The 16,123-nt window shown below is 65.1% G+C and overlaps 2 protein-coding genes across 3 annotated transcripts; one reads left to right on the top strand and one right to left on the bottom strand.

Annotated features, from left to right (window-relative positions):
* The first annotated feature begins 2,873 nt into the window (after positions 1 to 2,873).
* Positions 2,874 to 10,586, top strand: PKP3 (plakophilin 3). The gene is made up of 13 exons (XM_079308474.1): positions 2,874 to 3,881; positions 4,874 to 4,950; positions 5,064 to 5,770; positions 6,128 to 6,251; positions 6,394 to 6,598; positions 6,804 to 6,978; positions 7,119 to 7,236; positions 7,447 to 7,614; positions 7,948 to 8,133; positions 8,237 to 8,390; positions 8,581 to 8,773; positions 9,130 to 9,217; positions 9,454 to 10,586. Exons 1-13 carry the CDS (start codon positions 3,497 to 3,499, stop codon positions 9,487 to 9,489), a joined length of 2,616 nt encoding a protein of 871 aa, XP_079164600.1. The 5' UTR covers positions 2,874 to 3,496; the 3' UTR covers positions 9,490 to 10,586.
* A 252-nt stretch (positions 10,587 to 10,838) lies between these two features.
* SIGIRR (single Ig and TIR domain containing) lies at positions 10,839 to 15,978 on the bottom strand. Of its 2 annotated transcripts, none has more exons than XM_079307949.1 (10): positions 15,736 to 15,978; positions 13,944 to 14,049; positions 13,484 to 13,670; positions 13,263 to 13,393; positions 12,959 to 13,099; positions 12,717 to 12,860; positions 12,541 to 12,643; positions 12,306 to 12,456; positions 11,533 to 11,713; positions 10,839 to 11,422 (listed from the first exon to the last, which is right to left on the bottom strand). In XM_079307949.1, the coding sequence occupies exons 2-10, from the start codon at positions 13,948 to 13,950 to the stop codon at positions 11,220 to 11,222; spliced, it is 1,248 nt and encodes a 415-aa protein (XP_079164075.1). In that variant the 5' UTR covers positions 13,951 to 14,049; positions 15,736 to 15,978; the 3' UTR covers positions 10,839 to 11,219. The 2 variants fall into 2 exon arrangements, with proteins under 2 accessions (XP_079164075.1, XP_079164076.1); XM_079307950.1 differs by having other exon boundaries at positions 13,944 to 14,059; positions 15,736 to 15,855.
* Positions 15,979 to 16,123: the final 145 nt, after the last annotated feature.

The raw sequence follows: 16,123 nt of genomic DNA on the forward strand, positions 1-16,123 counted from the left end.
ACAGGGAGCCTCTCCCAGGCCAGGTGTTGGAGCCCCAGGTGACAGCGGGGTGCAGGCAAGTCCCCACTCCTGGAGGATCAGCCCTGCCCCGCGGGGACACTGGAAAGGTGTCGAGGCTTGTCCGGGGTGGTGGAGGCGAACTCCAGTCTGGAGTTCCCTGGCTGAGGGGCTGCCCCAGCCCGAGAGGGGAGGTTGTGGATGCTGGGGGGAGCACAGGAACCTCCTGACACCCCCGGGCTAAGAACAGGCCACACGGGATAGCAGTGGCCATGTGGAGGGTCCTGGCATCACCTGCCCTACAGTGGGCTTTGCCAGGGGGCTCCCTCCTGGCATCCCCTGGTGAGTGTGGGGTGTGGTGGGGGGCCTGGGTTAGTGGTGGTAGGAGCTAAGTGGTGGCCCCCCAAACTGGTTTGGCCCGTTTCAAACGCTCCCTCTCAGCTTATCTGTCTTCAAAGGGCTCCAGCTCCATCCCACGCACACAAAAACGCTCCCTGCGAACCAGGGGCAGCCCCCTGCATCCCAAAAAATGTGTGTGCCCCCAAGCTCTGCCTCTCCTCCATCTTCGCCTTCTGGCACCCCCAAACCCACCCTATTGCACCCGTAGGTGCCCTGAGCTGGGTATTCAGGGGGATGTGGAAGGAAGGACACACTGGATCATGGCCACGGTGCCGGTGGGGATGTCTGGGGACCCTTTGCAGCATCCTGAATGTGGCCGAGATGTGGCTCTGCTGTGGGGGCTGCTCCCCCCCCCGGACCCCTGTCTGTGCTGAAGATTGTGAGGAGCCCCGAGATCGCAGCCTTGGCGGGGAGGCGAGCGGGTTCCATGCAAAACCCCGGCGAGGAGACTGGTTGGGCGAGGTGCGGGGCGGGCCCTGCGCCCCACGCCCGCCGCAGACGCCGGCGCCCACCCGCACCCGCAGCACCCAGGGGTGCACCTGCCCGCCCGAGGATGCTGCAGGACAGCGGCCCTCCGGGGCCACCCACCCAGGTACGTGCCGGCCACTCGCTCCCGCGGCCACCGCCAACGCTGTCCCCACCGCGGGTCCCTGGGGAGAGCCGGTGTCACTCGCCCTGACACGCACCTTGTCCCCATCCACCGGCCAGGCTGGTGCCGGGGGTCTGCGGCTCCAACGTGTGGGTCTGGTGGCTGCCCAACACCGGCCAGCTCTGGCCAGGAGACTTTTCCCTCCCTCCCTGTGCTCCCTCCCCGTGTCCCTCGCTGTCCCCAGCGTGGCTCCTGGCACGTGTGCGCGGTGTCCGGGCTGCGTGGAGCCGCTCCCTGCCCCGACAGCGATGTCCCCCGGCGGGCACGGCCAGCCCTGGGGACCCGGGCGTGGGGACGGTGCTGCTCGGGGAGTGGGAGAGGACGCGGCGCTCCCAGGAGCCGGGGGTCCCCGGGAATGTGGCTCTGTCACCCCGCGAGGGAGGGACAGAGGTGCCTCCAGGCTGGGGGGTGGCCAGCGGCTGCTTTAGGGATCCCGGATTGGCTTTATTTAACCTTGTGTCATTCAGGTCGTGGTCGGATCCCCTCGGGAATCTCTCAGTTTTGCTTCAAATGTTTTCTTTGTGCTAATCTGCTGTTTTTAAGCCCCCTGGGTGTACCCCCCTCCTATACTACCCTTTCCCAATTAACGAACTGCTTGATGAGGCCAGCGCTGCCCATTCCAGCTCCAAGCATTCCTTGAATCCCCCAGGACCCCCAAATTTCCATTTGTCAGCTGCAGGGCAGTGTTACGCTGGGGGAATGAGGGTTTGGGAGGGAGACAGATCTGGGGGAAGGTGGGGCTGCCGGTGGGCTCAGGGATGTCCCCAGAGCCCCTCTGTCCCCCGGGGGCTGGGGGCCTCCCGGGATGGCCCCGATCCCCCGGGATCCTGGCACGGGGACAGCGGGCAAGCGATGGCTTGCAGAGGGAGCGATCCACCCCCTCCGCCCGCTGCGGGGGGAACCCGTGATTCATGCGGGCTCGGAGGGCTGGGAGCGCCCGCCGAGCTCTGCCAAACCCGGTGCGCCCGTGGGGCGGTGCCGCGGTGGGAGAGGAGGGAGGGCTCGGGGGTTTTCCTGGGTGCCGTACCCCAAAAGGCTCAGGGGTGGCTCCTGGGCAAAAGGGGGGTCCCACAAACCCTAGAGCTGGGGAGGTGGGTTAGGCACCCGCCGTGCTGGTCCTCGGCACATGGGCACGGTGCCACCGCGGGGGATTTGAGGGACTGTCACCCCAGAGCGCAGCTCTTGCCACCCCGCCCCTGCCATGGCTCCTGCTGACGGCGGCACATTCCTCGGGGACAGCCGCCCTTTTCACCCCCGACTGAAGCGCACACGGTGTCACCGCCGGGTGTTGTAAACCCGGCCCAGCCCGGAACGCTGCTGTGGGTGACGCCAAGCGCTGAGCCGGGCCCGGCCACAGAGCCGGGCTCAGCCAAACCACCCGGCCGCTGACACGGAGCCGCCGTGTCCCCGAGCAGGGGCTGAGCGCGGCCGCAGCTCTGGTCAGGAATGAGCCGGGCCTGCAGGCCCACAGCGGCCTGGCCTGGCAGCAGGGGGGTTTCGGGGGATTTCGGGAGCTGATCCCGGGCACAGCGGGCCGGGGGGACGCGGTGTCCCCAGTGTGGCTGTGACAGGGCGGCTCGGCAGGTGGGGCGAGGCTAATTAGTACCTGTGGTGGCAGCGGGGCCTGAGTCACCGCGTTCGTCACCGCCGGCCCGCGGCGCTCAGCCGCCCCTTTTTTATTATTGTTGTTTCTTCATTCCCCGGCTGATTTGAAAAGCAAAGCAGGGAGCGCCCAGCCAGGAATTACTGCAGGGAGACCCCATTCCAGGCCGGACCCCTGTGCCAGATGGGGGCCCAGAGTGCTCCTGGAGAGGGGCTGGAGTGATGTGGGGGTCCCTGTGGAGGGGGCTTTTGGTCAGGGCTGGTCCAGGGGTCTCCCTGGTGGTCTGGGACACCCCTGGGAGCCCATGTGGGGTTCTGGGACTCACTGGAGTGACAAATTGGGGGTTCAGAGCTGTACAGAGAGGTCAGATGGGTGTCCAGAGCACTCTCTCCTTGGAAGTTTCCTGGGGGTCTTGAGCTCATTGGAGGGACATTGTAGGGGTCTGGGGCTCAGTGGCAGGGCTGTGTAAATCTCTGGAGGTAAATGGGAAGGTTCTCCAGGGGTCTGGGGCTCTCCCAGGAGACCACATGAGACTTCAGGTCTCACTGGAGGAACAATGTGAGAGCATCCAGGGTTCAATAGCAGGGCTCCCTGGAATCAATGGGGGGAGGCTTCTGGGGGGCCCAGGGCTCGTCTGGGAGGTTGCCTAGAGCTCTTGGGCTCATTGCTGGGACTCTGGGGGGGTCTGGGGCTCACTGGTGTGGCTGCCCAGGAGTCGGGAGGTGACTGTCTGAGGGGTTTCTGGCTTTTCCCAAGGTGGGACCCCCAGACCCCTGCCCCACCCACCCCCCTCATCCCCGCGAGGTCGCCCCTGGGCACCTCCACCTGCGGCGGTGACGACGGTGTCAATGGTGACAGTGGCCCCGGTGGGGCCCCCTCCTTTTCCCGGCGAGGCGTGGCGGCGGGGCGGGACGGACGGGCCGGGACGGAGCCTCCCTACGGCTGGGGAACGCCGGAACGCCGCCACTGCCGCCGCTCACCTGCGCAGGGCGGCCGGGCTGCCCCTCGCCGCCATGCAGGAGACTAACGCCTTCCTGCTGTCGGCCCTGCAGCCCGAGGCCGGTGTCTGCTCGCTGGCCTTGCCCTCGGACCGGCAGCTGGACGAGCGTGGCCGGGAGGCGGCCGAGGCCCAGCGGCTGCGCAGCGCCCGTGTCCAGGAGCAGGTCCGCATCCGCATGATGCTGCGGGGGCAAGCGCCCGCCCGCCCCGACGACCTCGCCGACGGCACCAGAGGTGGGAGAACCCCCCGGGACCCCCTGGGAACACGCGGTGGGATGGGTGGTGGGAGCCCCTCGGCCGGCATTGGGGTCTGGACGCACCCTGGCTGCGGGTTGGGGGGTGCCCCCCACCCTGAGCGAGTCCCCCGACCGCCCCCAAGCATCCCCAGCGCTGGCACCGGGGGGAGCTGAGCCCCAGCGTGGGCTCGTTTCACCGCACTCGGGGTCCTGCTTCAGTTTCCCCAGCTGCCCTCGGAGGGCTGTGCACTGGTGGGGTCGCACACCCTGCATGGCGCTGGCAGCGGGGAGGATTTTCCCGCCCTGGCAGAGCCCCCCCAGCCCTGAGCGGCAGCGCTGGCCGGGCTCCAGCTCCTCCATTTACCGTCTGCGCCGGCAGCCTCCGCCCTGCCGCCCCGCCCGGCACCGCCGGGATCCCCCGTGCCCCGACCCCCGTGCTGGGCACCCCGACGGTGGGGACAGAGCCCCTGTGACACCCCGAGGGCTGCCCCAGGCGTGAGTCACAATGCTGGCACCGCCAGCACTGGCGGCGTCCCTGTCCCGTCCCCGTGGTGTCCCGCCGGCGGCCCTGGGGCGGTGGCAGGGCGGATGGGCAGCCTGAGGTGCCGTGGGGGGCAGTGGGCTTCCAGATCCCTGCCAGGGTCCCGTTCCCGCGGCGGGGGAGCCGCGACTGCCTGTGGGGGATTCCCGGGCTGCTGATGCAGCTGCGGCAGAGGGGACCGGGCTGAGCCGCGGCGTCCCCGCCAAGGTGGCAATTAGTGCCCTCGCCGTCGGGGCACGAGGCAGGGCGGGGAGGCCACTTCTGCTCCCCGTGGCCAGCGGGCAGGTGAAGGCGGCCTCCTCCCACCCCTTTGTCCCCCCCCAGCCCTGGCTGCGCTGCCGTGGTTCCCGCAGCAGGTTCCCCTGGGATGAGCTGGGGCGATCTTGGCTCGGCGGATCCCTCCCTGCCCTGCCCGTGCTCACACTGCCTCCTCTGTGGCTGTCCTGCAGGTGGTCAGTACAGCTCGACCCTGCGCTCTTCCTTCAGCTCCCGCTCCCAGAGCAATGGCGTGGACCCCAAAGCCTCGGTACGTACCGGGGCTCAGTCCCCTGCCCACGGCCTCGGCTGTGCTGGGGAGAGCTCTGAGCTCCCCTGGTGGGGATTGGATGGATTCCTCACCTTCCATTTCCCCCCCCGCAGCTGTACCAGCCGCTGGCCAAGAAGGATTTCGGCACGCTGCGGGGCAGCGGCTGGTCCTCGCGCTCGGCCGTGGACCTCACCCCGCACAAGCGCGTGGCCACCATCAGCAACGGCGGCCTGGCCAAGGGCCGTGCCTACGTCGCCGGCTACGCGGCCTCGCAGGTGGCCTCCTCCTCGCCGCGGCCCAGCTCCTTCCACGAGCGCAACTTCCGCTGCCGGCAGAACCTGGACACGCTGTCGCTGCGCTCCCTGCGCCTGGCCGACGGGCCGCTCCCGCTCGCCGACGACCGCTACAGCGTGCTGTCGGAGCAGCTGGACGCGCCGGGGCACCGGCAGCTCTACAAGAGCCAGGCCGGCGGCGGCTTCGGCCGCTCCTTTGCCTACGAGCGGCAGCTGAGCTCCAGCACGGCCCCCAAAGCCGCCTGCGACTGGCTGGACGGCGCCGAGGGGCCGCCGAGCCGCACCATCCGCGCGCCCGCCATGCGCACGCTGCAGCGCTTCCAGAGCAACAACCGCTCGCGCCTCAGCACCGGCTCCTTCGGCACGGTGCCGGCGGGAGGCAGCGGCGCCTTCCTGGGGCTGGGGGAGCACAGCTCCCGCGCCCCCTCCGTGCGCAGCCTGGCCGAGTCCGGCCATCACCTGGCGGAGCCGCGCGCCATGGAGATGTACAACGGGCACAGCGCGCTGCTCGGGCACCACGCCGGAGGGTGAGGGTCAGGGGCTGCTCCGGGGTGTCTTGGTCCTTGTCTCCACAGTGGTCACCTGCCGGGAGAGGGTGGGCACAAGAGAGTTGGGAAGAGGGGTGTGGTGGTGGGTGCAGCTTGGTCCTGTGGTGATGGACCTCAGCACAGGCTGACCTCTGAGTGTGTCCTGCCCCCTGGCTCCTCCATGGGCACATCCTGAGACATGACATGGCAGGAGAATGATGCGCATCCCACTGGGAATGGAGTCCCAGGCCCAAAGTGCAGTGGGAAGGAAATTAGTTGGTGGAGCTCCTTGGAGGAGTGCAGAGGTGGAGTGTCCTGTAGGATGTTCTGCTAAGACTCACCTGGCTTTGGTTCCAGGTTTGATGACATCGACCTGCCCTCAGCAGTGAAGTACCTGATCGCCAGTGACCCCAACCTGCAGGTGCTGGGCGCTGCCTACCTGCAGCACAAGTGCTACAGTGACAGCAGCGCCAAGAAGCAGGTGAGCCCCCGGAAGGGTGGGAGCAGGGGATTTCCCACTGGGAGCAGGGGGTTTCCCAGCCCCTCTGACACAGTGGGCAGGTGCAGGGGCTGGAGGGAGCCCTGGGAGTGCAGCATGTCTGACCCCCCGGGCTGTCCCCCAGGCCCGCAGCCTGCAGGCCATGCCCAAGCTGGTGAAGCTGTTCAACAGCCCGAACCAGGAGGTGCAGCGCCACGCCACCGGCGCCATGCGCAACCTCATCTACGACAACGCCGAGAACAAGCTGGCACTGGTGGAGGAGAACGGCATCTACGAGCTCATGCGCACCCTGCGGGAGCCCGACGACGAGCTCCGCAAGAACGTCACAGGTTGGGGACCGTGGGGGGTGGGCAGGGGTCCCCCTCCCCTGGGGGTGGCCCTGAATCCCCTCATGTGAGTGGAGCTGGGATGATGCTCCACGGGGATGATCCCTTTGCATTGTTTTCACCAGCATGAGCCCCCCATGGAGGGGAGGGGAGTGGAGGGTGGTGTGCTCTCCAGCCACTCCAGTACTGAGGGTCCCGCTCTGTGCAGGGATCCTGTGGAATCTGTCCTCCAGTGACAACCTGAAGGATCGCCTGGCCCGGGACACGCTGGAGCAGCTCACAGACCTGGTCCTGGTCCCTCTCTCTGGGCTGGGGGGCTCAGGTGTCATCCAGCAGAACCCCTCAGAGGCAGAGATCTTTTATAACTCCACAGGCTTCCTCAGGTATCTCTTCCAGGTCCTCCCACTGGGAGCAAAGGTTTGGAGGGAGGAAGGGACAGGAGTAGTGTCTGCAGCACTCTTTTTTGGGTGGGTGGCTGTGGGGGATCCCCTTCTCTCTATGACAGAACCCCATTCCCGTGCAGGAACCTGAGCTCTGCCAGCCAGCAGACCCGGCAGAAGATGCGCGAGTGCCACGGGCTGGTGGACTCCATGATCCACTACGTGAACAGCTCCCTGGAGGTGGGGAAGTCGGAGGACAAGGTGAGCCCCTGAGCTGGTGGTGTGGGGGCTGAGGTGCTGCTGCCCCATCCTGTTGGGCAAAGGCACATCTTGATGTCATGCTGGGAGAACCAGCCCGGCTCCATCCGGGCACAGCCAGTGTCATGACTCTGCCAAGGAGCCCCTGTGCCAGCTGGACACACCCTGCAGGTGGCCCAGGGATGACACCCTCGTGTCCCCTGTGCCCCCCAGAGCGTGGAGAACGCTGTCTGTGTCCTGCGCAACCTCTCCTACCGCCTGTACGACGAGATGCCCCCGTCCTCGCTGCAGCGCCTCGAGGGCCACCGCAGGAACGCGGGCGGCACGGTGACGGGGGAGCTGGTGGGCTGCTTCAGCCCCCAGAGCAAGAAAGCCCGGGAGGTCAGTGGGGGCACTTCCTGGCCATGTCACCGGGGCGGGGCTGGCACTGGGAAGCGCTGGCAGCGGAGGTGATGCCAGGGCGGAGGTGGACGCCGGCCTCAGCTGGTGGGTGGGACACAGAGATGAGCTCAGCAGAGGGTGAATCAGGTGTTTGGGGTGAATCAGGTGCTGAACCCCTGCTTTTCCATGCCATGGGGCATGCTGCAGCCAGGGTGACCTGCCAGCTCCCTGCATAGCAGTTCAAGTCAAGCAGGCAGGGAAAAGGGAACGCTGGCAGTGAGGGACTCTGCAGAGGGGACACACCCAGAGTCTAACAGTGTCCCCGTCCCTCAGCACTACCTGAACGCAGACATCGTCACCTTCACGGAGGTCTCCAAGGACCCCAAGGGCATGGAGTGGCTCTGGAACCCGCAGATCGTGGGCATCTACAACCGGCTGCTGCAGCGCTGCGAGCTCAACAAGCACACGACGGAGGCGGCCTCGGGCGCCCTGCAGAACATCACGGCCGGGGACCGCAGGGTGAGGCCCGGGGGGTCCCCACAACCTGCCCTGGGTTCTCCGTGAGTGGAGGGAGGAGGAGGAGGGAGTTGGCAGGATCTGCAAGGGGGTGTTTGCCTTGCAGTGGGCGGGTGTGCTGAGCCGGCTGGCGCTGGAGCAGGAGCGCATCCTGAATCCTGTGCTGGACCGCGTGCGCACCGCCGACCACCACCAGCTGCGCTCCCTCACCGGCCTCATCCGCAACCTGTCCCGCCACGCCCGCAACAAGGACGAGATGTGTGAGTGCTGGGGGGGTGCTCCCAACCTTTTCCTTTGCCTCCCGTTATCTGCAGCCGCATCCCAGCCCCATCCTGCCTGCTGCATCCCCACTTGCAGCTGAGTCTGCAGGCTGCTCCGTTCCCTGTTGCCGGACATGGCTCTGTCCCCCACGGCTCTGGCCACCAGCCCTGATGTGCCCTTTGCCCGCAGCCACCAAGGTGGTCAGCCACCTGATCGAGAAGCTGCCCGGGAGTGTTGGGGACAAGGCCCCGCCCGCCGACGTCATTGTGAACATCATCGCCGTGCTCAACAACCTGGTGGTGGAGAGCCCCATGGCCGCCCGCGACATCGTCTACTTCGACGGCCTCAGGAAGCTCTTCTTCATCAAGAAGCGACGGGACAGGTGGGAACTGCCAGCTCTCCTCTCCCTCCCTGCTCCAGAAGAGGGTCACAAGTTTCCCTTCCCAAGTCTTGGTGTTAGGAGTCCCCAGACTGGCTCAGAGTAGCCTCGTGGCCACCTGCCAGCCCTTTGTCACCCCATAAAGACACCCCACCATCACCAGAGCTGCCTTTTCTCATCAGGGAACCTCTCTGCCCCTGCCTGTTGTGGTGGGATGGGATGTTCCCCTCATTCCTTTGCCCACCCGCACTAAGCCCCCAATCCCTCCAGGCCCCTCTGGGGTGGTCTCCTTGTACTGGTGGGCATTGTGCTGTACTCAGGGGTCCCCAAAACCTTATTGCATCCTGTCCCTTTCCCAGCTCGGACAACGAGAAGTCCTCCCGAGCCGCCGCCAGCCTGCTGGGAAACATGTGGCAGTACACCAAGCTCCACCGGGACTTCAAGATGGTATGTACCCATTCCAGAGCCTCCCGCAGCCAGTGGGAGGATCCCTAGGGAATCAAGGCCAGAGGATTCATCCTGGAGAGCCACACCACCCAAATGCTTCCCAGGATACCATGGGGCCCCATTCCACACCTGCTTTTCCTCAGGTGTGGGGACATCCCAGAGCGTTGTCCCTGTGCAGGTGGGGTGGGGATGGAGCAGAGGGGCTCCGTGTGCCTGATGGGGCTGTCTCCTTGCAGAAGGGGTACCGGAAGGAGGACTTCCTCAGCCTCTGAGGACACCCTGGGAGCTGGAATGCCTCGCTGGGATGCTCCGTGCTGCTGGCCGTGCCGTGGGGAGGCTGCTTGCTGCCAGACCCCCGCTCCATGGCCAAATCCCTACATCCCATGCACCTCCCCACTTTGCCAGGTCCCCTTCCCTGGCTGGGGGACACTTGTGCTCCCTCCTGCCCAGCCTTAAAGCCAGCAGCTGCTTTTGGCTCTGCTGTGGGACCCCACTGGGACTCCTGTTAGGGGGAGCTGCCCCATGACACCCCTTGGGGGCCCTCCCCACTCTCAGGCAGCTGTCTGCAAAACTTGGCTTGTCCTGCAGCTTGACAGGGGGGCAGGAGCTGCAGGGATTTGGGAGGCTCCTGTAGAGCAATTCTGGGGCAAGGGGGCTTTTGTGGGTGCTTCATCCCAGCTCCCTGGGCCAGGGGGGTGTCCATGCCCTGTGCCAGTGTGGGATGTGCTGTGGGTTTCACTTTGGTTCTGCCCTGGCTGGGTGGGGATGGGGCTTTGCATGGCTTGGGGGCTTGGAGGGCTCTGAGGTGGCTTCCCACAGTTTGTGGGGTGGCACAGCGCCTGCAGGGAGCTGGGAAGTGCTGTAACAGCACTGCATTCCCCCTTTGCTATATAGGGCAGGCAGGGGGTTGTGTCTGATGGGGCTGCCTGTGCCCTCACTGCAGGAAGCCTGGCAGGGCCTCAGGTCACCCTGTCACCCTTTGGGGACTGTCCCAGCGTGACAGAGCCGCTGCTGTTGCTCCTCACCAGCTGCTGCCAGGGCTGGGCCCTGCTGGTGCAGCAGGATCCGGGCAGGGCCGTGTTTGCTGAGCAGCATCACCCCATGGGTGGGGAGATGTCCCCAGTGCTGGGTGCAGATGGGTCCAAAGCTCTCTGTGCCACCGTGGTGGCTGGGAGGGGACACTCGGCTGGGCTGGGGGTGGCTTTGGGCTGTTGGTGGATTTGGGGGGCACAGGGCACCCCGGGGGGATGATGTAGAGTAGGTAGAGGGGTGGGAGGATGGGGGGAGTCAACAGGGGGGCTGGAGGGGCCCCCACAGTGAGTGGCACTGGTGCAGTCACAGCACGAGGTCACGGGGTGTTTGGCTCTGCAGCTCTCTGTGTACAACCCCCCAGCCCTATGTACCCCGAAATAAAGGCCTTGAGTGACGCCCAGCTGTGTTTGGATGGGGACAACTGGGAGGGGGGACAGTGACATCAGCACAGGGTGAGCTCACCCTCTGGTGCCACAACACGCTCCATGCCTGGCATGGCTCCAAGTTAGTGTGGGAAGGACAGAGCAAAGCACTGTCTGTGGTGGGAGATCCCCCATGTCACCTGTGTCCCCATCACAGACTGACCCAGTGGGTGCAGCAGCCTTTTATTGTCACGGGGGTTTCCATGGGACAAAGGCGCTGCTGCCACTCCTGTTGGACACTCCCTGGGGCTGGAGCACAATGTTCCCCAGGGAGCATCACCCATCCCAGCATTTGTCCATCATGCTGGAAGAACGTCCCTGCCACCCACGGCAAGGGACAGCCCAGCCACCTGGGTGGCACCCAGGGGTGGCACCGAGGTATTATGGGCAGGATGCTCCTGCTGATGGTTTTCCAGTTTTCCACTTTGGAGCCAGTTCCTGCTTTCCCAGCATGGCCGTGGGCTCTGATCCCATCATAACTCCCGGGCTCCTCGGCCGTGACCTGCTCCATGTGTCCCCACAGGAATGGGGGACACCTGTGGTCCTGCTCAGATGTCATCCTCTGTCACCAGGCAGTAGAAGTCCGTGCGGGCGCCGTAGTTGCGCGACCCCAGATCCGAGACGTCGAGCTCGGGGCGCTGCCCGTCCCGCAGCTGCGCATCCTCCATCCCGCTGGATGCCGGAGCCCTGGGAATGCTGTGGCCCCCGAGGCGGGGCGGCGGGGGGCTCCCGAAGACACGCCCTCGGAGGCCTGGCAGGAGCAGGGAGATGGGTTTAGGTGGAGGGGGAAGGGGCTGCAAAGCCCAGGAGCGACCTCCAGGGCGCATCCGTCCCCGCAGGAGGAGCGGCAGGGACGCGGACCTGTGCCGAGGTCCCCGTCCGGGTCCAGGTCTCCCGCGCTGTCCAAGTAGCTGCTGTGCAGGATCAGCATGGGGTCCTTGTCCTCCTGCAGCTGGGTCTGCGGGTCCCCCACGCTGCCCGGGAAGGACACCTTGCGCGGCAGGGCCAGGCACAGCTCCTTCCAGAAGTCCGACGATGGGGTCTGCAGGGGCGGGAGGGGATGAGCCGGGCCGGGACGGCGGGAGCACGGCTCCGCACGCTTCCACGGGCTCGGCTCGCACTCCCCGGCGCTGGGAGCTCTGCCAAGGCGAGGGCTGTGCTCCGTCGTGGCACCGTGCCCAGGCGCCGGCGGAGAAACCGGCCCGACCTGCTGGAACGCTCCTCGGGGCTCCGGCTCCCAGCCTGGCCCCGAAATGGCCGGAGTGGCCCTGGGCCAAAGCTCCGCTCTGGCAGCTGCGGCTGGGGAAGCCCTGGAGTGTCACAGGGTCCTGACCATGCAGGTTTGGGGGGTGAGCTCCCAGACCCAGGGCTCTTCTGGTTGGGTTTTGAAATGTCCTCCAGAAGGCGAGTGCCCCAACCTGCTCCTTAGCACTGGAGCCCGGGGCACAGCCCCAAAGGGCAGCAGGGAAGTTGACCCAAAATGGGGAGCTGGGAATGAAAGGGGATGCTGGTGGGATGGGTCCTGCTAAGCTCTCACCATGGGGCAGCCCCAGAGGGCAGCAGGGAGGAGCACTGTGGGGCGCTGGGGAGGAAAAGGGGGTTCTGGGGGGGTCAGGATCCTGCTTGGCACTCACCATGGAGCCGGCTCTCCACACCAGCAGGGTCACTGCCCTTCGGTGCTGCCTCAGCAGGGTGATGGCGGGGTGAGCGATCTCCCGGTACTGGCTCTCAAAGACGATGAAGATGGGTTTCCTGGAAAGCTCCAGCAGCCTCCAGAGCCCTTCCCTGCAAGACAAGTGGGTGACAGGAGGGTCCTGGAGGTCCTCCTCCAGTCCTCCTCCTCTCCTGTGGGAGCTGCTCTGCTCCTACCTGAAGCTGCTGTTGCACCAATCCTGCTCCAGGTATGCGACAGAGAGCACCACGATGAGGCGCCGGCAGCGGCTGATGTTCATGATGAGGTCAGCTGATGGCTCTGCGGGCAAAAAAGCGTCAAGCCCCCAGGCAGGTCCCTGTGTCACCCCTGCCCAGCCCTGCGTGGTGCCTACCTGAGTTGGGCAGGATGTTCTGCTCATCCAGGAAGAGCTTGTAGCCGTGGCGGTTTTCCAGCTGCGGCTTCATGATGAAGTGGACGAACTTTCGGTCATCAGGGGCACTGGCGTGGGAGACGTAGGCGTCGTACAGCTTCCCATCTGGGGAGATCCACGGAGCAGGGATAACATGGGAAGGGCTGTGTGACCCCCCTGGACCATGAGAGGCTGTTCCCAGTGGGGTGTCACCCCTGGCTCACCGTTGATCTCCAGCTCTCCGTAGCGGTCCCGGTACCACAGGAGCGCATTCAGGCGGCACCGGACATAGAGTGCAGCCAGGAGCACCAGGAGCAGCAGGACCAGGAGGGCTCCCAGCACCGCTGGCACGTGCCCTGCTGCCTCTGCCAGGACAGGGAAGGGCATGGTGAGCAGCATTCCTGGGCTTGGTGTAGGTTTGCACCCTGACTGGGGGAGAGGCAGCAGGGCCCCATCACTCTCCTCAACCCCCCCATGCACCCGGGCTCTCTGTGGGATGCTCCCTCCCTGTCCCCTGCAGATCCCTACCTGCTCGCCGCAGAGTGAAGGTGGCTGTGGCATTGCTGATCCAGCAGGAAAACACCCCGAAATCAGCATCGTGGGTGAGGTTCAGCTGCAGGATGCTGGCCAGGAGCTGCTCTGAGGAGTTTTGGCCAGACCTGACAGGACAGGGGGATGATGTGGGTCGGGCTGCATGGTGACATCCCCCAAAAGCAGATGGATGGATGTCGCCAGGGCAGGCTCCTTACCAGACAGTGTCCTGGCTGCTCCCACTACCCAGCCACTGCCCATCCTTGCTCCAGGCAGGACTGGGCTGGCAGCGCTCGGTGCCCGCCCAGCGCACGGTGCAGTTCAGCTCCACCCGGCTCCCCAGCACTAAGTCCAGCGTCTCGTTGGCAGCCGGCACCAGGATTTGGGGGGGCACGCTGCAAAGGTCTGGGGGCACAGAGGGGAGGGGGTTTGGATGAGAAAGCTGATCCAGTCCCTCCAGGGCACATGACTGCTGTAGCCATCCCAGAAAAACAAACTCTGCCTTGGGGGTCTGGCAGTGAGTGGTGTTTGTGGCTGTTTAGCAACAGGCTGTGCTGGTTTGTGGGGCAGGGAAGGACCCTCAGCACCCTGAGAGGTGACACCAGAGCAGGACCCCCAGCTGAGCTCACACAGGGATCCTTCCCAGCTGAGAACAGGGAGAATTGGGATTTCACCTACCTGCCATGGTGCGCTCAGGTGACAGGCGCGGGTGCTGCCGGCATCTCACGGGGCGTCTTCCGGGGGGGACAAAGTCCAGCTGCCTCTGCCACAGGGCGGGCTGGGCCTGGGATAGACCGGGAATGGCTCCCTGAGTGCTGGCATAGGGAGGGCCCCGCCACCCCCATCAGCTATTCTGTCTGGGGGTGGTGGGTGCTGCTCTACGGCAAAGCCAAAGCTGTGTCCCACCCACAGGCTGGTGGCCACTGTGTCACCTGCCCTCCCTGCACTGACTCCCAGCCTGGCTTTCCCAACCATGAACTTATGCGTGGGAGGTGATTAATGACCAGCTGAGGGTTGCAGGATTTAAAAAATGTGCCTTCAGCCCAAATCCAAAACCAAGGTGGGGAAATGAGCTCAGCCATGGGAAACTTTGGGGGTCTCAGTGCTACCTCCTTCAGCTGCCAAGCCCCTGCCTGGGCTGCAGAGCTGCCTCCAGCCTGACATGCCCTTGAACCTGCTAATTACCAGCAGTCTGGTTTGTTTATGGAAACGCAGCCTCCCACCTGGAGAGCTCCCCGGCGGGTGCGGTGTTCCTGGTGTGTTGGGAGCCTCGGTGCGTTGCTATCCCGTGGCTGTGCCCAGGGATTGGCACAGCTGCACAGCATTCCAGGCAAGTGGGGAGCAGAGGGATGGCACACAGGGATCCCCCCAGCTGGCATCACCAGCAGTGATGTGATGGCCTCGTGGGAAGAGGCGGATACTGGGAGCAGACAGCAGAGCCTGGCAAGGCTGGGCTCCCCTGTCCCCACACACCTGATGGGGGTGATACGGGTGCTGGGGCCGAGCTGGGAGTCTCAGGGACCTCACGGTGCCAGGGTTTCCATGGGAAACACCCAGCCTAACTCTGGGAGTCTGCAGGGGTGAAAGCCTCCCCCTGGGCTCCTCTTTGCTCTGGAGCTTCAGCACTCCTGGATGCACCCTGATTTTGGGTGGGAGCAGGGCTGAAGTCCTGTGTGAGTCAGTGTGGAATGGGTAGGGGAGGTCTGTGGTGCTGTCTGGCTTGGAGCAGGGATGCAGGCAGTGCTTCCCTCTGGAACAGCCTAGTGCCAGGCATGGGGTGAAACCAGGGATCAAGGTACGCGAGAGACGCCCGGTATGTGTTCAGCTTGACCAGCTGGAAGCGATTTATACCTAAAGGATTAACTGAGTTTCTCCATGGCCAGGGAGGGAAGAGGATGGGATGGAGATGAGCCAGCCCACCTGGATTTCACATGGAGAAAGGGTGGGAGACGCTCACGGGGGTGGCGTGGGGCTGTCTCTGCCTGGCACGATGGGTCACTCCTAAGCCGTTTCCTCGGATGGTCGGAATGAGGAAGCTCCAACAAGCTGCAGCCCGGCCAGGGGGTGTGGGGAGGCCCCAAAACCCCCGGAGCCCTTTGCTCCGGGGAACCACAGTGTTGGATGACAGGGAGGGAGGAGCACCGGCTAACGGGCAGCATTTCCCACGTCCTGGCGTGGGGACACCCCGGGTTTGAGGCAGAGGACAGTCTGGACCTTGTGGGGTGGTGAAGGAGGGCTGGGCGCGGCATTCCCTGGAGCACGGCCATGGCGAAAGCGAGGAGGGCAGGGAGGCACCGTGGCCAGGGAGCTGTGGGGTGGGTGTGCCGAGGGAGCAAGCGGGATGGAGAGCTGGAGAGCGAAGGAGAGCCAGAACGGGAATGCACAGGGAATGGGGTGAGGGTGAAACCCTGCTGACCTCATCTGAGGTGGCTTCAGCATGGAAAGGGAAGCAGAACAGAGCTGCATTTACCTTTGGAGCTTCTCCAGCCGCAGGCTTCCTGCTCGTCGCCTCCCGCTCGAGCCGACCTGACCGGCCAGATCAGTGCTTGGAATTTCTCTCTCTCTCTTTTTTTTTTTTTTCTTCTTCTTTCTGTTTTAATAGTTTATCTATTTCTCCTCCCCGTTCAGCCCCTGCCCTCGGCCGGGCGCTCCCGCTGCCCCAATCCCCGGGCGCCAGGCCCGTGGGAAGGGCTGTCCCTCCCTCCCACTGCTCCACCTCCACCTGAACCTGGGGAGAAACATTCAACAGCTCCGGCTTCAGGGGAGGGGAAAAGAGAGGAAAAAAGAAAAAAGAGGAGTGGGACAGCAGCACATGCAGCAGGTGTCACAAGGCTTGGGGGCCAAGGAGGATTCCCCTG

The sequence above is a fragment of the Erithacus rubecula genome (genome assembly GCF_903797595.1).
Source record: "Erithacus rubecula genome assembly, chromosome: 6".
NCBI lineage: Eukaryota > Metazoa > Chordata > Aves > Passeriformes > Muscicapidae > Erithacus > Erithacus rubecula.